This window comes from Arctopsyche grandis, chromosome 10 (genome assembly GCF_051622035.1).
Source record: "Arctopsyche grandis isolate Sample6627 chromosome 10, ASM5162203v2, whole genome shotgun sequence".
Lineage (NCBI taxonomy): Eukaryota > Metazoa > Arthropoda > Insecta > Trichoptera > Hydropsychidae > Arctopsyche > Arctopsyche grandis.
In genome coordinates this window covers 25,542,598-25,566,151 of record NC_135364.1, presented here as the reverse complement: position 1 = coordinate 25,566,151, position 23,554 = coordinate 25,542,598, and the positions used below count along the sequence as shown (strand labels likewise).

General features: G+C 32.3%; 3 protein-coding genes across 7 annotated transcripts; 1 reads left to right on the top strand and 2 right to left on the bottom strand.

Annotated features, from left to right (window-relative positions):
* Nucleotides 1-10,302: 10,302 nt before the first annotated feature.
* Nucleotides 10,303-11,177, bottom strand: LOC143918132 (uncharacterized). 2 transcript variants are annotated; one of them, XM_077439848.1, is made up of 3 exons: nt 11,013-11,177; nt 10,644-10,927; nt 10,303-10,572 (listed from the first exon to the last, which is right to left on the bottom strand). In XM_077439848.1, the coding sequence occupies exons 1-3, from the start codon at nt 11,131-11,133 to the stop codon at nt 10,480-10,482; spliced, it is 498 nt and encodes a 165-aa protein (XP_077295974.1). In that variant the 5' UTR covers nt 11,134-11,177; the 3' UTR covers nt 10,303-10,479. The 2 variants fall into 2 exon arrangements, with proteins under 2 accessions (XP_077295974.1, XP_077295975.1); XM_077439849.1 differs by having other exon boundaries at nt 10,665-10,927.
* Nucleotides 11,178-14,046: 2,869 nt separating this feature from the next.
* LOC143917959 (coiled-coil domain-containing protein 170-like) lies at nt 14,047-23,255 on the bottom strand. 4 transcript variants are annotated; one of them, XM_077439596.1, is made up of 12 exons: nt 23,158-23,246; nt 22,828-23,065; nt 19,868-19,991; nt 19,255-19,347; nt 18,453-19,191; nt 18,210-18,382; nt 17,934-18,134; nt 17,719-17,862; nt 16,956-17,228; nt 16,619-16,869; nt 16,360-16,557; nt 14,047-14,478 (listed from the first exon to the last, which is right to left on the bottom strand). In XM_077439596.1, exons 3-12 carry the CDS (start codon nt 19,940-19,942, stop codon nt 14,382-14,384), a joined length of 2,244 nt encoding a protein of 747 aa, XP_077295722.1. In that variant the 5' UTR covers nt 19,943-19,991; nt 22,828-23,065; nt 23,158-23,246; the 3' UTR covers nt 14,047-14,381. The 4 variants fall into 4 exon arrangements, with proteins under 4 accessions (XP_077295722.1, XP_077295721.1, XP_077295720.1 ...); XM_077439595.1 differs by having other exon boundaries at nt 22,828-23,014; XM_077439594.1 differs by lacking the exon at nt 22,828-23,065 and having other exon boundaries at nt 23,158-23,255.
* Nucleotides 21,501-23,389, top strand: LOC143917960 (cytochrome c oxidase subunit 7A1, mitochondrial-like). Its single transcript, XM_077439598.1, has 3 exons — nt 21,501-21,661; nt 22,841-22,987; nt 23,142-23,389. Exons 1-3 carry the CDS (start codon nt 21,587-21,589, stop codon nt 23,274-23,276), a joined length of 357 nt encoding a protein of 118 aa, XP_077295724.1. The 5' UTR covers nt 21,501-21,586; the 3' UTR covers nt 23,277-23,389.
* The last annotated feature ends 165 nt before the right edge of the window (nt 23,390-23,554 follow it).

Below are 23,554 nucleotides of genomic sequence, written 5' to 3'. Positions count from 1 at the left end.
ATACAACAAGCAGCGTGGTCTAGTGGTGTGTTGTATTCTTTCGTGCAAGGTGTCACGGGTTCGATTCCCACTAGAGTCTCGTTGTTGGCCAGGCCTTGGTTTGTCGAGGTTGATCGTTTCATATCAGAATTTGCCAATTTGTTCCTGTAAAATTGGCTTTTCCACTCCAATTTTCTAGTTTCGCCAGATTTCACTTCATAGATGTCTCTGTGGATGTTTATTGAATATAAAAAATTCGTTACATAAAAAATGTTATTGATCGTATTGTATACGATGTCTGTAAATGTCTGACCATAGATGTCAGGTATTGTTTCGATGTACATGTGTATGTATTTAATATATGTTATATATAATTTCTCCGTCTTAATCTGTTTAGCACACTCGCCGCTTTGGAGCAATCTGTTTAGGCGAGTGTGCATGATTAATTACAATAAAAAATTATATATTCATACGTAAGTCTTATATTCAAATTCAACAAAAAATGAAGGATTTATTTTCGCCTTCTTCAAATTTGCATACTATGGATATGTAAGGTCTCTTACTAGTCCTATATAAGCATTCCAATTTTGAATCATTTTATTATTAAAATGTATATGGATTTTATTACTTAACAGAAAGTAATAAAATTTTATGAGTATTAAACATCGGATTAAATGGCTCAGATCCGTTTGTTCCATAAAATTGTAATAATTATTCAACTTTCTTAATGGTTTAAGTACATATTGCTATACATGTACATACATATAAATATGTATGCTAGAAATTTTTAATAAAATAAAAATTTAAAATCGAAATTTTCCTTTGATGAATTTAAAATAACATATGAATTATTTGTGCATATTTGATTAATTTAAATGAAATTTTGCTATTGTTAAAATTATATCTTCTGTCCAATAAGTTATTTCGATACAAAAACTTACAAGAATACAGTGAGTTACAATATTTATATATTTTGTTCAATGATGGATCACAAATTGAGTAAATTTACTATAAATTTTGAGTCATTTGCCGCTAATCGATAAACCGGTATTACAAACTCAATTATTCAGTATTTATTTTTTAATAATAATGATATACATACATATTTTCATAATACAGTCAAACTCGTATTACTTGTTACATCAATAATGAGTCAAATATGTATATCTCAATTTTTAAAATCAATCAATGTTATCAGTACTAATATGCTTGTATAAGCAACAACGCTCTTAATACTAAACATAATATTTATTTTAAATAAACACAACTGAAGAAAAATTCGACTTTTCGATTTTTAACAGTGTTTCTAACTATTCTTATTTTAAAAACACTATTATTTCACAGTCCTATGCATTCCTTTCCAATGATTCAAAATTTGCTGATGGTTCTATATTTTTATTAGACATTTCTGTTTCATTTATTTTAAGTTTAAGTTTGGACCATTGTGGTATTACAGGAGTCCCTAATGCGCCACAATGGTCGAAAAAATACAAAGAGATGAGAAAAATAAAAATATATACATACATACATATATACACGGACAAAAAAATACATTTATGCATAATCCTAAAAAACAATAACATTATAATAATAGCAGAAGTAAAAATATCAAATAATAAAATATAAAGTAGGGAATGTCTTGCACCTATAGCCAGAACCAATATTTAAGAACCAGCCGCAAATACAAAACATCCCTGCGAGGCCCAATTGGAAGAGAGAAGATGAAAATTCCACTCATGAGCGCAGGCTACCAGACAAATAGGCTAAAATAATCTCCGATAACCTACTACGCTCACTGAGGTCGAAAATATCACATTCAGGCTCAGCAGCAACGATTAAATTGAGAAGTCAGATAGCTCTTGGAATATAAGCCATTCGATAAAGAACTGTGCGAGCAAATACACAACCATCAAATGATGATGTCTACCACGCACATAATATTAGGGATAAGTCCCAACTGTTCCAGAAACGACGGGTATGAAGTATTACTACTTTGATTTTGATTTTTAAATGCTTTTTATTATTACTAAATTATGTTCACAATACATCTTATATATTTTTTAATAGCTACTGATCTACTGATCATTTTCTATTTTACAATTTAAATTTAATTTTGTTAGTAATCATAGTAGGTATATATTATTCTAATGTTAATGTACAGCATAATAGAAAAAAGAGCTCAAAAACCTATTTACAATTCTTATAAATGCTCATGATACATCCAATACATAATAGTGACGACTTGGAGCTAATCTGAAAAATCACTATGGAAAATTTGTAAATAAATAAATAATTAATGAATCTCTAAAGTCGACGATCTAAATTATATAAAATTGACAGTACCTTTAGAAAAAATTCAGTATCAAAGTTATTTCAGCCAGAAATATACAGATTCAGAAATGTAGATATTAATAATACATGGTTCGGTAGATATTAATAATACTACTTAGAGACTGGAGAAACAACGAACTGAGAAGTTTTACTGAAGTTCAAGGCAATTATTTATGGAAATTATTTATTGGAAATTATTTATTTTTTACATATGTATATACCAGGAAGGCCTTACAGGTAAATCCCAATGCGCCTTCATGGCCAATTACAAATTACAATTACAAATGCAGCAATTTTTATTACAAGTCGTTGAATTACGAGGCACTGAAAAATTTGCAAATTAACGAGACATCTATGAATTGTACATAAATTTTATTGTACATCAATTATACTTCAAATAGTGATGACATAGTAGGTAGGAAGGATTTTTAGCCAATTTTTTTTCCGGGAACCGTTTCAACAATGAAATCAGAGAAAATTGGCAAACTCTGATAGGAAACGACAACCTGAAGTCACAAATCCAGGTCTGACCAACAGCATACTCTGAAAAATTCATTTTCATTCGAGGCCCGGGCTCAGGAATCGAACCCGGCGCCTCTCGACGCTAAGCAGAAGCTTAACGACCGAGCTATGCTGCTGGCTATTATACCCAAGCATGCCCAAAAGGAATCATATATCTATGTATGTATGTATAATTTATTTGAAAATAGCATGGTTTGTTCTGAAGCCACCCTGAAGCCAAACGTAAGCAAGGTAAAACAAAAAGTGGACAACCCTAGTCTTCGATTACCCTCAGGCCAAAATTGTCACACATGAATCACATGCTCTTTAGAGCGCTCGATCATTTCTATACAAATGTTGTCATAGTCAAGGCCAATGTCAAAAATAAGAAATTAGCTTGCCAAGCAGATGGATGGATACTTTTGTGAACATCGGAAATGTATATGCATTGATAAGGCTCGGACATAATTATTGTGAAAAATGGAGTTATCGGACAAGGTGACAGTGCAAAATGCATAATCGTGCACCGTACTGCACCGTTTCAAGTGCGGTCTCAAGCAGCGAATAAACACTATGCGAAATTGCATCGAATGCATAAATAAGGACCATGTGGAGTGAATGATATATGATTGGGTGCACGAACAAAGATTAATGATTGTGCACACGTGAAACTAGCATAATTCCTGCATAAATTGAACGAAATACATACGAGTACTAAGTTGCTTTATACATCCATACATACAACACGTGTAAATTTTCATAGATGAATTGACGTTTTAATTTAAATTTTTTTTCAATTTATCTAATGATCTGTTATTCAAGTGGAATTGCCCATTAAATAAAAATATAAAATTATGAGACATTCCATTAGTGGGTCATTTGAACTGCCCATGTGGTCAGGTAATGTATAAATTTATCAAAAGTATTACGTATCATTGTTGCGTTGCAATTAGGGAAATCGATTCATTAGTTTTGCGGTTCAACAACCCAAATTAAGATAACGGTTTTCGATGAACTCGTGTAATATTTAAATATAAAATAAATTGTAAATACATTTATGTAGTTTATTGGTGAAGTCAAAATGTATATGTGAAAAAATATCAGTAATATGTGAAGTTTCACAGGAGTGGTGAGAGTGTCATCACGGCGATCTGACAGGTAATTTGTATTGATTTAACGATTTATCACATCACATTTGCTTATTGTATTGACAGAAACCCCCCCATATGTTGGGTAAAACATCAAAGTAAACAAGTGAAACTTATAAAATCTCATAAAAAATGGCCTAAATTTAAGCCAGCAGCGTAGTTTAGTAGTTGTGTTAATGCTTACCACCGAGAGGTTGCCGGGCTCGATCCCATAGATTGACCTCGATTGAGAATAATTTATTCCGAGTATTATCTGTAGTGCTGCTGGTTAAACTTTAATATTTGTGGCTCCAGATCGATCGTTTCCTATCAGAGTTTGCCAATTTATATGATTGTTGAAACGGTTCCTCATCAATATTGCCAAAAACCATCCTACCCATTATGTACTTTAATACCATAGATTTCACTCGAAGGCAACCCTGAAATCATGGGAAAAATATCATTCTCAATTATAAATAAATATAATACACATTTTTAAATTTACCTATTTTGTTGTTATGGTAAATACTAAAATTTAGTATTTACCATAACAACAAAATAGGTAAATTTAAAAATGTGTATTATATTTATTTATAATTGAGAATGATATTTTTCCCATGATTTCAGGGTTGCCTTCAAGTGAAATCTATGGTATTAAAGTACATAATGGGTACAGAAATTTATGTATTTTATAATATGTATTCGTTTTTATATTGACGATTAAAGTTATGGTCTCATTATTGCCAGTAATAAATTATTTTTATTAAAAATACGCAGAAAGTGAATTTTTTACTCAACAGGAAGTACACGTGGACTAATAAGTGTACACGTCTACAATATATTGAGTAATATTAAAAACATCGTGCAAGAATTGTAAATAGGTTTTTGAGCTCTGTTTCCTATTATGCTGTACATTAACATTAGAATAATATAATACTATGATTACTAACAAAATTAAATTAAAATTGTAAAATAGAAAATTGGATCAGTAGATCAATAGCTATTAAAATAGATATATCATGTATTGTCAACATAATTTAGTAAAAATAAAAAGCATTTAAAAATCAAAAAAAAAATACAGCATTTATCATCCATAACCCATGCGATGATATTTCATCGGGCATAACATTAGTATAACAAATAAAGTTACTATAATAATCTAAACTTGTGAAAGCATGTGTGTTTGACTTTTGAACTCGACTAGACTATTGTTAGTAAAATGTTTATTTAATTGAATACATTTGAATTTTATAAAAGCCATTAGAGAGCACGTGTACTTTAGATAAAAAAAACAGCATAAATTTAAGTCTAAAAATATCTATATTCAAATTCGTCTACGATATAACATGTAACATTAGTTAGAAAATGCCCAACGCAAAACCGAGATAATCCTCCATACTTGTCCAACATTCCTGCAATTCGCGATAACCAAACATGTATCCATACAATTTAACTCCACACCAATAAAAATCCAAATGCATATCATTTAAAAACAAATAACCATGTAAAAAGTACACGGCTACAAACGCGCCCACGCGATTGCGAAGATTCACATCAGAACAATAATAACGTGCAAAAAATAATACACATATTCGATAGGAACGCAATCGAACGACAAGGTCGACACACTACATATGTACATACCTACCTTCGTATAAAACAATATTCAAAAACATCACACATTACGTGAAAATATTCGACGCGAGCTTTCGCAATGAAAAATATGTAGCTAAACCCATTCTTGCGAAGGTGAAACCGTCGTACAGTTTTCTCGAGGTCTTAGAGAGCCAATGATACGAAATAGCTGAATAATATAATGATCACATTGTGATCGGAAACACTTCGCAATATCACTCGGATAATTTTATAGCACATATATTAATACTATACATATCCAAGTAACTCACCTGTGCGATACGCTTTCATGCGTGAAAATTTACCGACACACCTGTCGCCTACAGACCGAATATACACAGACAGAGAGAGAGAGAGAGATCTTGAGCATTGAACTTACGATACGACTCATTTATAAATGAGTTATGCATCTGCACCTTGTACACCAGCATCTGATAAATTTCATCGAATTGTTTTCGTGTAGCGTTCATACGTGTAACGTGTAATCGAAAATGTGAATCGACTGTGTCGTGAATCGTGAGCTATCGAAGATAATGCGTTTCATGTACGTACATCGTCTTTGGTTTTTTTTAAATGGGATCATTTTAGAATCGACGTGCTTTTAATGATAGGAATTAATATTGCTATAATCAATCTCGCATTTAGGAATATAAATCGGTTATTAATGTAAATGGTGTTGTGTTGTAGTTCGAATTTTACAAGCGAGGTGCGTAATTCGCACTAATGTAACAGGCTGTCTGTATTTTATGTTACACATTAAATTGAGTGTCGAGATGGATGTGGGTTCCTTATCTGTTTTGACATAATTTCGTTCGGTTCAATAGTGTGTGTATGTATGTTTCAATTCCAATCTAAAAGTAAGATGTTTGATGTACACACACACTGTCTGTTTGTATTTTTTTTTTATTATGTGAAGCTAATCAAATCAAATGTTGCTGTGTATAACGTATTTTATAGCAGATCAAAATGTGTAGCTATCTAAAAACATGTAGTAAGTAATTATAAAAAAAGTATTGTATTATATGTGCTAATATATTCGTAGACAGTTTAAGGAATTGAATACTCAATTAAATTTTCCATGTAATGTTATCTATAATAAAACTACACCTTGGAACCAATTAAGAAGATTCTGGAAATTTCTCCTCAGATTATATATGTACATCTACATATGTAATATGTTGGAATATTTTAAGGAATATTAGAAAGCTTTTAAATGATGAGATAGTGTAAAAAAGTAAGTTTTAACCATGTATATAACCTGTGAAGTTAACTAAGAGTGGCCAGCAAGCCTTTCTGATAGTCAGCTGTCATCGCTTCAACCTGAGTTTTTTATGAAATTTCGATGATTTCATTCCTCTTACGTCATCTCGGAGACATTTGCTTACTTTAATGACAGCTAACCTCAGTATGTCGGTAAAAAATCAAAGCAATCGAAAAAGTGGAAGTGGTATCAAATTAGCTCACAGATTCTTTTGTCCAAACACACATTTAGTGAAAATAATTTGCTTGCCTTTTATCTATGCAAATTCTCAGTAGGTATTCAATTTTTGATACATATACGTATTTATCGTATTTATATAGCCAGCAGCATAGCTCGGACGTTAAGCTTCTGCTTACCGTCAAGAAGGTGCCGGGTTCTATCCCTGAATGAAAATGAATTTTTCAGAGTATGCTGTTGGTCAGACCTGGATTTGTGACTCCAGGTTGATCGTTTCCTATCAGAGTTTGCCAATTTTCTCTGATTTCATTGTTGAAACGGTTCCCGGAAAAAAAAAATTGGCTAAAAAATCCTTCCTACCTACTATGTCACCACTATTTGAAATTTGATGGATGTACAATAAAAATTTATGTACAATTCATAGATGTCTCGTTAATTTGCGAGTTTTTTCAGTGTCTCGCAATTCAACGACTTATAATAAAAAAATGCTGCATTTGTATTTGTAATTGGCCAGGAAGGCGCATTGGGATTTACCTGTAAGGCCTTCCTGGTATATATGTAAAATAAAATAAAAATAAAATAAAATAAAATTTACCGTAGATGGATTTTGGAAGAGGTTTGAGCTTTGTGATGGGATGATTTTGCAAAAAAATTGCGATGTTTATATTTAAGCTAGGCATCGCAAATAACAATAGACCGTTCCATCAGTGTTCAAAGCAAGACAGCAAAAAAGCATGGTTTAACCAAGAAATTGACAATAGTGTACCGATGCCAAGCCTAAGTCTAGTGATGATTTTCAACAGACAACACACTGGTAAGTACAGTGACGGGTGAATTTACGCCCGATTAGAAAAGTATTTAAAAATATATATTGGATGAGTTGCCATATTAATCCAATAGGACTTGTACTAGCCTCTATACTAGATAATTATGGACCAGTTACAAGCGGGAGACGATGAGGAGGATAAATGTACAATATAACAATTGCTACCGTGCTCTCTTCAGGCTACCTAGGGGCTGCAGCACGTCGCAAATGTTTGTGGAAGGGTATGTGCCTCACTTTGAGGCCATTCTCAGGATAAGAGCAGCCTCTCTGCGTCTTCGTATATTTTTACCGTCTAATTATCTTCTTGCTGCTGCATCTTGTCATTTGCATTCTTCACTGTATGTTCGATGGATGGAAATACTCCACCGACCGCCTTAAATATACATTAAATTGATTAATTTGATAATTATTATTATTATTATTTATTATAATTAGTATTTATTATTATTATAATTTATATATATATTTATGTTTTTTTTGCTATTTTTCAATAATATTGTTTTTTATTATCTATATATTATTTATATGGGCGTTGGGGATTGCACTATTCTCCCTATCGTCTGGAATAATAGTTATTGTTATTATAAAATCGAATGAATTTCCAAATAAAGCATTCGTTTTTTTAACTAAATGCATCACATATTTGAGAAGCTTCATATTAGCACATACATGTTGGCCAGAACTTACTTTTATATAGCAGGAATTTCAGCATCCCTGCATTAAACTTGGTGCAGATAAGACTTTCTTCTCAAAATATTGCAGACGATAATAAAAGTCAATCTGGTGTTTATGCGCGCACGTACGTATTTCCAAAAATGCATGACTTTCGTCTTCATTCAGTTAAACCCGGTCACTTAACTGAGTAGATCCACCACTGAGTCAGTTTATTATATTACATGAATATTCAAGTCACATTTCCAGACGTTATATGTATATAATTTCAGCCGAAATCATTATAATATTCATTCAAATCTAATAGAAATATTTGAATATATTATATGTACATATATGCAAAACAAATTTTCTTAATCGCTTTCAATTTTTGAATATAATCTTTCTTTAATATAATATACTAGTTGTTTTACCCGGCTTCACTCAGTATTTACAATATAAACTGCTTAAACATGGCGAATCTAATAGTAAATATTAATTTGTTTTTTTATTAAATTTATATAATGAGTTTTTTTATTTAAATTTATTATCGAAAAAAATATAATATTCAACCAATTGAAATGTCATAGAAACTTTGTTTTGTTTTCGAAGTTCCCAAGCAAAGATACAAACATACAAAGTCTCTTTCGAAATTATATATTAGATTATAATACAACTTTGTATATTATAATGCTGTGAAATGTATAACGCTTTCTACATTTAGGCTTAATTATTTTAAATAATTTACTTATGTATGTATGTATATGTACATATGTATATCTTTTGCATTATATTACTAACATCGATTTTCAATTTTTTCCGTCATATGCATTATATTATAGAAAACCGTAAGCTCTTTAGCATTTTATTTATAAGTACAGGTACTGACGGCTGGTGTATAAAATATAACAGTGGAAATCCAATATGTATTGTTTGTGAAACATTATTTTTCGATTGAGCTTGTATCGAATGCAATAAGTTCAGTGCATCCTGGAAGGATAATATCTTAATGTCTTGACCACAGGCTACGTTTCGAAGGATTCTTCTACCTCTGTAATTCTGTATACGTTTACTTATCGCATTGCAAATTTTAAGTCGGAGGAATGCGTGCATGCGCACATAAAATATTTAATCCAATAAAATAAATTGATTAAAAAATAGTACATGTAAATATCATAGATCGTGCATACACATTGAGAATATAAATACCATCCAAGGAACTAAAATTGTACGCTACATGTATAAAACAGCATGCGATGGTAGTACTAAATTGTAAAAGCGACAGAAAAGTTAACATGATCTCTGCGAACATCAAATTTCATTTTAACTACATATCGTAAGCTTAAGGTCGTCCAAACTGACAAAACGCAAAATGGATGAACTCACTAGATCCGAGTATCGTATGATAACAACTTTTCATCGTAAAATAATCCTTTCGGAATGTTTATGCGGTGATACAAGTTTTGACGAATATTTTCTATAAAGTGTAATACTTACAGAGCCCATAAATTCAATTGTAATAGAATGACATTGAACTAATTTGAGCATTTGAAACTTGACTCTATAGTCTATACCACTATCTTATGGTGTTGAGTTTTCAAACCAGTTTTCCTATATTTACAAGTGAGTCAAACGTGCGTTGAACTTCCACATTTTACACATTTCACATTCAAAAGTCATAACTTTTAATTCGAATCCGAAATATTAAGATTCTGCAATAAATTACACATTGTTCTCTCTCTAAATCATATATTAAAAGTCAATTTCAAAAGCATTAAAATTTATTAAAAAAATATTGAAATAAAGTTCACATTTAAATAAAAATTCATACAAAAAAATCGATTGTTTAAAAACAAGTAGGAGAAACAATATGCTGAATCATCGCAACAAATTAATCACAATCGAAACAATCTATAGTAAATAAATATTACAAAATAAAACTCGTTTAAAATAATGACACACCGATTGCTCAAGTGAGATTTACATCAGTGTTACCCTTCAGGTGTATCCAAATTCGTCTTCTTTTCAGGCTTTCCGTCAAAATCATCCATGGAATTCCTATTAAAAACAACCGCATCTTCATCCTAAAAGACACACAATACAATACTCCAATCAAGAAACATCTAAATCCATTAAAAAAGTCATTAAAACATACCTTAACCGGACCAAATCTCACATCGATAGGCGGGTTTTGATTGCTATTATGATGGGAGTGATCATGATCCAATTCATCATAATGGGAAAATCCTTGATGATATCCGTGTGCGTTATGACCGTGCTTATTTATGACTATGTGTTTTTCTTGGGTGAATCCCCCTGGACCAATATCTATGTCCTTTTGAATAGTTTTATGACCCGTATTGATCGAATGATGCAGCGATATATGCTTGTTTGAAAAATGACGCTCCCGATCTCCATCCACATCCAGTGTGTTAACATCTGAACAAGTCGGACATAGTTGAATCTCCATACGATTATGTAAATATGTAATGAGATGATACAATTAATATACGCAAGTACTTACAGTAAATGTTGAGAAGTAATAAGCTGACGTACCATGACACGTTCGTCAGTATATTCATGACGAAATTCGTAGTTGAACTTATTGCTAAGCACACGAAAATTAATATCTTCCGATTATGCATCCGTGTGCATTGAAATGTGTTGCAGTAGTGTTTCGAATCGTTTGATTGTTATGTATTGTTACAAATTTCAATTATTGTTGTGTACTTGTTTGTTCTTGTGAATGTCATGTGCGAGTAAATAAACGGTTGATAGTGTCTGATGTGTAAATAGAACTATGCATTATCATATTATTGAAAAAAATTGGTTTGGGGGATTGGAAAAATACGCATGTTGAATTTATCAAAGAATTTTCCCGGAAATGGCTTATAGATATTGTGGATTTTTTTTATTATTCGATGATATTATTTTTTATTTTTTTTATAAATCAATGAGATTATATTTAAATGCAAAGCTTGGAATTATATAAACACTAGTGGTGCTTTCCAGCTTCGCTCGGTAAATTTAAATTAAATTAAAACCATGAAAACAATCTTAATTTGTTTTTTTATTAAATTTATTTGAATCGAAAAAAAATATGTTATTTAACGACCGACCAATCACAAGCGTCTTTGCCAATCAAACCAATCCAGCCAATCAGAAACGACTTTGACGTCAGCCCATCAGAAACAGAGAAATGTTATAAAAATAGAAGTGGCTTTAAGGTCTGACCGCACTGTGCGTCAAACGAACGATCCGACACTTCACAACAGTGTGCGACAATATTAGGTAAACCGCACTTGAACGACAGCGATGCGACACTACGTAGTAAATTATGTAAATCATTCGTTCGGTACCTCGGAGCAAGATGGACGAAACGGGCGCTATTATAGTATCTTTGATATGCGAGGAAGAAGAACAATCGAGAAAAATCAAAATATTATGGATACATGCTATTTCAAAGTCACGATATGAAGAAGGAGAATAATTGTCGCAAGGCAACCCCCACTCAACGACACTTGCGTCACGTCGCGAACGACACCTTTGATGTCAACTTTGATGCAAGGTCAACTTTGATGCAAGGTGTCGTTCTACGTCAGTGCGTTATGTCTCATACAATTTCATACAAACAATATTTGGTCGCGTAATGTTGTGAAGTGTCGGATCGTTCGGTTGTCGCATAGTGCGGTCAGACCTTTAGGCGTTATATTGTTTTCAAGTGAGGATTGTCCAGAGACAGTCCTAAATAATTTTAGCATCAGTCGTATTTGATGCTTGGTGCTCGACGTATGTCCGGTAAAAACTTCTCTGTTTGTTTATATTACTTGCAAGATGGGCAAGTGCATCGTTAAAAATTGCACAATGCATTCAAAAATACAATAAACAACATGGGATACATTTTCATAAGTAAATTGATCATTTAAATAACATACTAAATACTACCTACCTACCTACATATAAACAATATAAAACACCAATATAAAATAAAAATCAATTAATTAATTAAATAAATAAATTTGCAATACATGCCTATAGAGATCGGGTGATTAGTGATGGTAAACCAGCGGTCCATGAGCACCAAATTACCTAATCGGTGAGTGCTTATTAGTAAAAACTTTCTGACTTTGAGCCGTACTACTTATTCACTATTGTTGATGTTTAAAGTAGACTATTTTAAAAATATGAAACCATTTTTATTGGTTTCAAATCCGTAACCATAGCGTTAACGATTATTCTATTTTTTCCATACACGCCGTTGTATAATTTGAGTGTAAATATACACTCACATTATACAACATATGTATACAGATATTTATTACAAACCGCAAGCATGTGTATGCCTGCAACAATCAGCAAATTCGGACTAACCAAATTTGCTAGAGAGAAAGGGGCTGCCGATGTTATTAGATTCGTCGTGACAATTAAGCTAGATAAATTGAAAAATTCCGACTGAAGTCGGCCGATCTGGATTTAATACATAGTTGATATAGGTCTTACCAGCAATAAGAATTTGAATTTGAGCTCTCAACTGTCAATCAACTGAACTGCTCCGTTACATATTTGTAAAAACACACAATTTAAATATGATTTATTATTCTTACTTTAAAAATATATGTTTTCAAAGATGAATTACTATACACTAGCTTTATTACCCGGCTTGGCTCGGTATTTGTAATATTTATCACGAACAAACAAAAATATATAATAAGTCTCTTATAAAAAATTATATGTACACTCCAGGGGTTTGCGCTCCCTACGGGGTTAAGCCCTAGGGCTTCGCCCTCGGCGCCTACGCCCCCGGGAACGTCGAATCCTTAGAATTAGAAAAAAGCGAATTATTTGTTCGAAGACGTCAGAACAATAGACTGTTGACGAAAAATACGTAGGTACATACATACATACATACATACGAACAAACTTTAGTGTTTTATGAGATATAACAATATTTTGTATTTACCCACTTGGAACATTTACGTATACTCTCCATATTAGTAGAATATTTAAGAAAAATTGTGGCAATAAAATTAATTGCACAAATAAAAAATTCAAATGTCAAACATTATGCAATACTAAACTGCTGCTTTTATTCTATGAAAATCAATTATTTACTTTTTTTTTCGTCAAAATACAATAGAAAAACTCTCTACGCTTGTAAGTTGCCAAAAAAAGCTCGCTCGCACTCAATCATTCCAAATAAATACATTGATAAACCAAAATTTAATACTAGATTGTTTCAACCTACACCCGTATCCCACAGTTTAAAGTGAGAATATATGCATGTAACTAACGACAAAAAAATAAAAATAATAATCCATTGTTAAAAAGAGTCGCCTTGACATTTCCGCGCCGGCTTAATAAGGCATCTTGAAAAACTAGATCGTCAGGATTCAGGATGATAGATCTAGATTGACGATAGGACTTCCAAAGGAAACACACAACTACCGTAGACCACCTATGTATCAATGAATCCAATCAATACTTACGTAGGTATGCAAAATGTCGACTTAAATCAACCGTTAGTCATTTGCGATTCTATTTCGAGAGAAACGAGCGTGCAACGTGTACCAATACATTTTATTATCCTTTACAATAAATTACACTTGCCTCACTAAATGTGTGATATATTATTATATTTGTACTTTGAACCTACTCGTTTTATTAATCTTCGAAGAACGCTGTAACATCTCAACACTTAATTAACTACACGATAATTTATCTGCACTCACAACCGATTATACACACATATGTATATATCGACTAAATAAGCTGTTATGTGCAGTGATATTTCTTCGACTGTTTCGAGAGTACGACACAATTCATTTGCACTAATTGCACATCGGTTTAGTTAAAAACTTTAGAGGAAATCTCTGCGATGGTGCAGGGCCAAGGGTCACAACGGTCCCAGAGTCCTTTTACCCAAAAGGTCATCGTCCAAATCTTCACTGTCTGGAGGATCGATGTAGCCAGTGTCATCGTAGCGTAAACATCTATAAAAAAATATATAAATATCAAGGAAATTGTACCAGTGTGTGACAGCCCCTTAATAAAAGACGGCATTTATTCTAAGGAGTTCTAATATTTGTAAAATTTGCGAAAAACTTCTTTCAAAGTGTCAAAGTTCCAAACAGCGTGGAGTTTTCATTATGAAATTGATTAAATTTTATGTAAATTTAAAAAATCTGTTCTTTTGTTTTATTCTTTTTATCTATTTTTACAAGCTTTTTATTAGCTTCATTTATTTGCATAGTAATTATTTGGTCGAAATCTATTAAAATCACAAAATTGATAATTCAATGGAGATGTCTGTTTTTTTTAATATTAATATTAATTACGTTAAATAAATTTTGATAAAATGATATAAACACGTTCTCTAAAAGTCGAATATAATATTTGAAATATGCTTTAAGTCTACATATGTACATATTTCTAAATGAAAAATTGGAAAATAAACTCTTCTCAAAAATATTTTTCACTGAATGGTCATTCATTGGTATTATACATTTTTTGAACAACATTCACATTTCAAATAAATATGCTTTTTGGGCTCTTTTTTCTATTATGCTGTACATTAACAGAATAATATAATACTATGATTACTAACAAAATTAAATTAAAATAGTAAAATTGAAAATGGTCAGTAGATCAGTAGCTATGAAAATAAATATAATATATATTTTGTGAACATAATTTAGTAATAATAAATATGGAACGCTGTATGCTCAGCATAAAGAGAACAGATAGGAAACCGAATACGTGGGTGAGAAATATGACAAGGGTAGTCCATATAGTGGAGCGAGTGAAATGGCAATGAGCGGGTCATGTAGCTAGAAGAATGGATGAAAGGTGGACAAAGTAAGTGCTCGAATGGTACCCGAGAGAATGTAAAGGGGTGAAAGGAAGGCAACAAGGAATATGGGTGAATGAAATTAGAAAAATGTGCGGGATGAGACGGATAAAAGTTGAGCAAACGTGGAGAAGCCTTCATCCAGCAGTGGATGGTAAATGGTTGTAAATTATGATGGTCAAAATTTAAATCTTATATTTGAAAAGTACCTAACAATACGACTAAAAATGTTATTTATCAAAAATAACACCAATGGCAATGAGTGGGTCATGTAGCTAGAAGAATGGAGGAAAGGTGGACAAAGTAAGTGCTCGAATGGACCCGAGAGAATGTAAAAAGGTGAAAAGAAGACCACAAGGAAAATAGGTGGATGAAATCAGATAAATGTGTGGGGTGAGATGAATGAGAGTTGAGCAAACTTGTTGGAGAAGTCTTCATCCAACAGTGGATGGTGAATGGTTGTAAATGATAATGGTCAAAATTTAAATCTTATATTTAAAAAGTACCTAACAATTACGACTAAAAATGCTATTTATCAAAAAGGACACCATGAGGAAAAAAAATGCAATTCTGAAAAGAAAAATAAATGAAAAAATTATGGTCAAAATTAAATCTAACTAAAAATGCTATATTTTTCCAAAAAAGATTTGAGTTGTTAAATCAATTTATTTCAATGGTAGTTATCTGTTTATTTCAATGGTAGTTAGACATCTTTTGAGTCTAATTTGAAAGTAATTTAATGTGTAAACCAATAACGAGAAAAATGTGTAATATTAAAAAAGTCACTGAGTCATATACAGAGTGTGACGATAAAATTTTTCCATTTCCACTTCATGCCCATCTTTAATAAAATTTAACGAGTAATAAAATCTTATTTAAGTGCACGAAATTTAATTTTATCAAAATCGTAAATAAGCAACGAACACGTTTAAAGTTGTCACGTTTAATTTATGTGGCATAAATTTCGCATGTAATGCGTTCATATATGAAGTTTAATGATACAATAATGAGGTGTTACTGTGACCTTTCAGGAGTCCGAGTCAGCCTGCTCGGAGGCCCAGGACCTGTAGGAGATCTAGCAGCTAAACGAAGAGCAGGATCATCATAACGACGAGAGACGAGTGTGAAGTCATGATGAGCGTCCACCAACTTCTGGAGACGAGACACTATCTCATAATCGGGCACTTGGGAGAATATACCCAGCAGTTTGGCGATAGAAGATCTGAAAATTGGTATATATTAACATTAATAGTCTATTGGTGTGTTTTAGTTTTGTTATTTACCTGAAGCTTTGCAGTTGAGCTTCTCGTCTGTTGGCTTCGGCTACCATTTCCTTGGTTCTCGCCAGTTCTTCCCTCATCATCGTTATCTGATGATCGGACAGACTTCTCTCTTGATCCATAGTCTCGCCGGCTGATCTGACGTGATCTTTCAAGACGCTGACTTTTCTATTGTATTTGGTCCTCAGCATTTCAGACTCGACCAGTCGCTTTTGAAGGTCTTCTATTTTGCGTCCCCGTTCCAAAGCCGTTATCTGCAATCAATTCCAACTGTTGTGTTGCACCGATAAAAAAGCAAAATGGTAGTAATTAAAAACAATATGAAAGTTTAATTTATTACCTTGTAATCGGCCGCTTCGGCCAGTTGCGAATTCAGATCTCTGATCTGAGCTCTGGCATCGGTCAACTGTATATTTAACTTGTCGGCTTGCTTACCCAACTTCTTCCCCCTCAACAGTGCCTCGTCTCTTTCCGTTTGAAGTATTGTCTTCATTTTGGAACTCTCCTCCTGTAGAGTCAACTTTCTGCGCAGCAGATCCAAATGAAGATCACGTCTTTGAAGTTGCTCTCTCAGAATCCTTACTCGTCTTTGCAACTGATACACAACTGCCGTCTGAAACGATAATTCCATAAATTTAGCACTTGAGCTAAAAAGTGTCGTATACAAATGCGGTATTTCTTCAAAAATTGAGTCATAAACTCAAGCCGGTGTATGTGAAGTACCTATTTCTTCTACTGTGAATATTATAGTCTGTGCTACATATCATAAATGCCTATAGAAGATTAAGAATTGTATAATAGTAGAGACCAAGAACAATCATGCACACAATGGCGTGGATACATAACTTTTCATAATCTCTCTTAATCTGCAGCTAAATTGTGCCTTATATAAAAAATATGTGCTTCCTTTTTTTTTGTTTTGTTTTTGTTTAGGAATCTTACTTCTCTCATAATCGGCAAATCGTGTAAAGATCTTTCCCTTCTTAAACGAGGTAGGGATCCATAATAACCGCTGCATAAGAACTGCGTTCGAAATAAATGTTATCACAAACGGTATGCCTCAAAATTTACATCAATACGATCTACATACAAATCAAACTCACTTTGTCGACAATCTTATCGCTTTCGAGGCGAGCCAACTGTTCAGCTCTCACCAGCATCGATTCCGTCTGAAGATCCACGCCGACCTCTTGAGATATCTCATCCATGTTTAGAGCCTTGCTGAGACGCTCCAGAAAGGTGATCAACTATGCAAATAAGCAGATCGTTCACATAAAAGTCCTTTTAAGTTCGAAACTGTCGTAATAAAAGTTTTTACCGATGTTTTGTCCCGTCTCAGAGCATCTCTGGCCAATTCGGCCGCTGTCAAATCTTTATCGAGATTGTGGATCTTCGTCTCCAGCAAACTACGTTCGTCTTCTAAAATGCGCAATCTGCTTGAAGCTTGGTCGTTGGCTATCATATGCCTGTTTAATTGTTGCGACTCTGAATTCAGCTTCTCGCGTAAGCTATGCACTTGCTTCAAACAAAACAAATATAATCAAACAGATAAAAAGTTAAATGATTGATTATAGTAAGCAGCCATATATATTACCACACTCAAATCCTTATTATCGCTAAGGATTTCTCTGACTCTGTCCTTGATAGAGTTTTCATTACATTCTATATACCTTGTAGGTAAACTGAGTAATATTGCCAAGGATTCCATTGCGCTTCTATATTCGTGTTGTAACCGTTGATTCTTATCCTCACGCATTTTAATGTCCTCTGAAATTACATTCACAATTTTAAATGATTATATATTAACTAAAAACTATTCAAACCGTAAAAAACTAACCTTTCAACTGTAGTATAGTAGTTTCTAATTGTGCTATATTTCCAGTAGCTGAATTCAAACTTTTGTGCGACGATGAATACTTATCTCTGGAATCATGCAATTCCCTATCCAACACCCTATTCTGCATCTCCAACCCTTCCTTCTCCTGGCGTAGTCTATCCAATTCTACTACTTGAGTTGTGCATTGTCTCTGGAGCAGATCCCTATCGGTACAAGTCCTCTCCAAATTGTCTCGGCAATTCTTAAACTCCTGCTCCACGCATGCCAAACTTTCGCCAACGTTTATACATTTGCTCTTCAGCCTGGAGGTCTCTTGGACCAGCTCAGCAGCCCTCATCACGATACTTTCAGGAGTGTGAGCGTGAGCACTTTCGCAAAATTCAACACCTAAAGATACAGACAACCTCCTGACTAAATCTTGTAATTGACTCCTTACGCTGTCTTTCATTTGCTCTTCGTTTGAACATTCCAATTCTAAAGTTCTCAGCTTCTTGTCCAAGTCCTTCGCTCTGTCTTCGTGGTATTTGTTGTCGCGCTGAAGTGTCTGCAAAGCTATCTCATTCCTACCTTGGGATGAGTATAAGCTTCTCTCTTTATCTTCCAAGTCTTGGACTTTCTTCTTCAGAGATGCTATGATGGCGTTCTGACGAGCAGCTTGCTCCCTCAAATGCTCAATTTCCACTTGCAGCTCCATGACTCTCTGATCCCTGCATAAAACTTGGCTTTTCATTTCACCAATCTAAAATGAATGGGAATATTAATATTTTTTCTTTATTTTTTGTATTATTTGGATTGATCTTACTTCAGTTGCCAGTCGATCTCGTTTGTACTGCAGTGCAGCCAGCTCACTCCTGAGCGCCATCGTTGTATCTAATGCTCCTCCGTCACCTTCCATCTACAAAATTTACGGAAATTAGTTGAGAGAACATTTTGTCTCTCGATTTTTTGACTGTTTCTCTTGGACACGTCTTGATACTGCCAATATTGTTACCTGTCTACCGCTAAAATAGGTCAGAATTGACTATATTTGGTCACGCATGGCACGGAGCAGATCGCATGACAAGCGTTTTACATACTAACCGCGGTTTCAATCTAAATACCCTAAAGATAGCTTCATAGAGAAGTTTTCCAATGGAAACAAGTTATATATAAGTTGGTATCTATATGATGTGGGTTAACTTTACAGTTTCCCGCGCTACCTAGCAATCGATGAACAGTGCTTGGTACGGACATTATACCCAGAAGGCATAAACAATTCCATGGCAACATTCTTCTACTATATTCATATTGTATTTCGCATGCAAAAATATAAAATTCAATTAGCAAGCTGACCCAATTCAGAATTGTCACAACTGGTGCACGTCTATGAAATATAACAGTGTGTAATAAAAATTCATTTTAAATTCCATATTTACTTCTGAAGGTGTGTGCGAACAGAGGACTTCGAAAATTTTCCAATCTTCCTCGTTGTTCGGCCTATCTGATGCCATCGTCGTGCAGTATTGGAAAAAGTCTTGGAATGCGCGAAATTGCCTTCATCTGTCGGTTTGATTTGTGGATTAAACTGCGTATTTTCCACACGTGTTGTAAATTAACACCGCGAACGCATACTATGCACTAACAAATGTGGCGAGGAAAAACTTTTATCGATTTAATTTTCCATGCACATTTCCCTAGAAACAAAATCCTGCAGTATACTGCAAAGGAGAGAGGCATTCAAAATATATTCGACACATTGAAAATTTTCTATAATATTTATATACATACATACATACAATGTAAACACTTCAATTGATATTAAATATAGATATGCTTCATGTTTTAAAAAAGAATAAATAAAATTTAATGGCCTTCATTTTATTTAATTTCTTAATAATTTTGATTTTTTTTTTTAATTTTATATTCCAATAAGAAAAAAATAAAAATAATATTTTTTTAGGATTTTAGAATAAGCCTTAAATACAATACTTAAAAAATATGCCACAAAAATAAGCGCAATTATTCATTATATCCAAAATATCAAACTTCGACAAAAAATTTCGTCCTTTTAGATAATATAATGAAGTCTACAATAACTTATATATACAATTTATAATAATAATTATAACTTTATTAATGACAATAATTTTATTAGTTTTGTAATATAATTTTATATATATAATGTAATTATATAATATAATTTTATTTATAATAATAATTTTAACTTATATATATACAATTTATTATAATAACAATAAATTTGCTGCAAAATAGTACTATATTTATGATTTTTTACAATTTATTTATATTGTTTTTTTTTGTATTTACATAAAAAGATCTGTATTATATTTTTATCATTCTTTAAAAATAATTACAGAAAATACGCAAAATCAATACTTAAACTGTCTAAAAAATTAAATATAAATATAATTTTAAATGTTAATCTTGGGAAAATCCCAATTAATCCCTTATTAAGTATTAAACTTCGTCTACCTAATCGTTCGTAAACTAAATTAACTAAAACAAATAACCCAGAAGAACATAAACCATGCCCAATTATTAAAATTAAACTACCAGAAAATCCTATTATACATATTTATTGATATTAATCCACCAATCACAAAAGATATATGAACCACAGAAGAACAAGCAATTAAAGACTTTATATCAATTTGGCGAAAACAAATTAAATCTATAAAAACCACACCTAAATAAATATAATTTTATTATATCAGTTCTAACTATACAAAAGACAGGCCAATTTATTATATACAAAATACATACAGTTTCAATGCAAATTAATTAATTAATTCAAATTAAATATAAAAATCATGTATTTCGAATACGTGAAATATTAAAATTATTGCGCTAAATTTAATACATTTTTTTCATACGAACTAAACACTCGTATGTTATAAATAAACAGGCTTTTCCAATTTTCTTACGAACCTTTTTAGGGCCATCTATTGGTGTAGGACAAAACATTTGTCCCTTTTTTGAGCTTTGGTTAGGAACATGTATCATCGAGACACGAGATTTGCAACCATGCTAAAAATAGAGGGGGATTCCACAGCACAGGCGCATTGTGGAACGTTGAATGGTCGAACGACAAACGAGGGTCATACTTAGTCTGTTTCGTAACGCGAATAGTCAAGATGTATCACAGATTCTGCACCGTAACTGGAAGGCTGGCTTCGGCCGCAAATGTGCAAGCCCCGCTTAATCCCATCGTAAGATATCTTCTCTTAAATCTACCTAAATAGAAAAAAAAGTCTTCCTTTTTCTGACTGAAAATCAGTTTCAGCATATATGCACCTACATTCGATCGTTCTTAGTAATTTGGAAATTTTATTAATTAATCTATTACATTTTCTTTTGTGTATGAAAGAAAAATTATAGGAACACTGGTTCCATAATAGAATCAAAATTTATTATACAATTATATTTCATAGAATCACACTTTCAAAATGAGTCATAATAGGCAGTTATATCATCATTTAGTTGTAATCAATAAGTATAGAATATATTCATAGCACTTCACATGTAAAATACTATTCTTTATCTTCTAAATTTGATTTTTAAATACTTTTTATTATTACTGAATTATGTTCACAATACATCTTATATCTATTTTAACAGCCACTGATGTACTTATCATTTTTATTTATTAGTAATTATATGTAGTGTTATATTATGTTAATGTTAATGTACAGCATAATAGGAAAAAGAGTTCAAAAACTTTTTTACAATTATTATAAATGCTCATTGTACATCTTATACATAATCACTAAAGACTTTTTAAAATCAATTATTTAAATCAGATTGTGTTTAGGTAATCTGTGTTATAAATTTGATTCGATAAAATGTCCATGTATTGAAATGGAATCATTTTTTTTGGTTTACCAAAACTATATCATGTTTAAATAGAAGTGTATGCATTCTAGAATATTGTTCAATCATAGAAAATTTGTCTTCTAAAAAATCAACGCATTTAATTTTCCCATTAACTATATATATATCCTCAATAGAAGTCTACCTTAAATTTTTATGAGATATTGATTTTTAAACCTGACCTAACATAACCTTACATTCCTACTGCACGTTTTGAAAAAACTTCGATGAGTCTTATGACTAAGGATACGCACTCGAGCGCTATTTCCCAGGAAAGGGGGGTTGCCTATTGTCAATTTCTATTGTCGTACAAAGCTAGAGAGCAAAAATAAGGGTTGACAATAGGCAACCCCTCTTTCCTGGGAAATAGAACCCGAGCGCCAATCCTTACTTATGACTTTTCCTTGTTCAATTGAATTTTTAAAACTCGTTTTACCTTAATAATTATCATTATCGACTTGATGATTACCATCCCATATGTTAGATATAATAGTTTATTGATTACATTTTTATTTCAGCGACCAGTCTTATTGCAAACTGCTACTCCTCCATCGGTGATTTATGACACCAGTGTTAAAATTACTCCAATAACTGTGAGATGCCAAAGCAGCTCAGTAAAGAATCCCCTTCCAGAACATATCCGTAGGAAAATGGAAATATTCCAGGTATAAACATTTTATGCTTTAATCAATCTGAAATTGTATTGCAATGATATTTAACCCGAAAATTCCATTCATTATTCTCTGAGGTTAAATATTTGCAGATAAATGTTGGTTTTTTTATATTTATTCAATCATTTAATGTTTGTTCTCGTTACAGGCTGATAATGACCTACCAGTTCATTTGAAGGGTGGACCAAAAGATGTAATTCTTGCTAATTTTACGATTGGTCTTGCACTTGTAGGATTCGTTTCTACTGTCTACACTGGTCTCACCATGGCCTTCCGTACATAAATCATATTTGAAATTAGACTGAGTTAATAAACGAAAGTCATTGTTATTGTAGATTTTAACTAAATTAATTTTTTGTTATTTATTCCTGGACTGAATAAAGTTATTTCGAAATGTAGATGCAGTTTTTTTACTTCATGCTAAGCATATTTAGTGAATATTTATATTTAAAAAATACGTATACAATGTGTCGATAAAATAAGCTCGATTCGATTGAATGGTAATTGGATTATTAGTCACATTGCGGTGGTCACAAAGACAATTTTTGCCATTAAAATCGC

Excerpts from the sequence above, each read along its gene's own strand:
- LOC143918132 (XM_077439848.1), bottom strand. The coding sequence starts at position 11,133 with ATGCATAATCGGAAGATATTAATTTTCGTGTGCTTAGCAATAAGTTCA. Across the intron at positions 10,928-11,012 it reads ATTACTTCTCAACATTTACT|ATGTTAACACACTGGATGTG; the intron begins GTAAGTACTTGC and ends CGACTTGTTCAG. Across the intron at positions 10,573-10,643 it reads TGAGATTTGGTCCGGTTAAG|GATGAAGATGCGGTTGTTTT; the intron begins GTATGTTTTAAT and ends TGTGTCTTTTAG.
- LOC143917959 (XM_077439594.1), bottom strand. The coding sequence starts at position 19,942 with ATGGCATCAGATAGGCCGAACAACGAGGAAGATTGGAAAATTTTCGAA. Across the intron at positions 16,558-16,618 it reads GCTCAACTGCAAAGCTTCAG|ATCTTCTATCGCCAAACTGC; the intron begins GTAAATAACAAA and ends ACCAATTTTCAG. Across the intron at positions 14,479-16,359 it reads CTGACTCGGACTCCTGAAAG|ATGTTTACGCTACGATGACA; the intron begins GTCACAGTAACA and ends ATTTTTTTATAG.
- LOC143917960 (XM_077439598.1), top strand. The coding sequence starts at position 21,587 with ATGTATCACAGATTCTGCACCGTAACTGGAAGGCTGGCTTCGGCCGCA. Across the intron at positions 21,662-22,840 it reads AAGCCCCGCTTAATCCCATC|CGACCAGTCTTATTGCAAAC; the intron begins GTAAGATATCTT and ends TTTTTATTTCAG. Across the intron at positions 22,988-23,141 it reads GGAAAATGGAAATATTCCAG|GCTGATAATGACCTACCAGT; the intron begins GTATAAACATTT and ends TTCTCGTTACAG.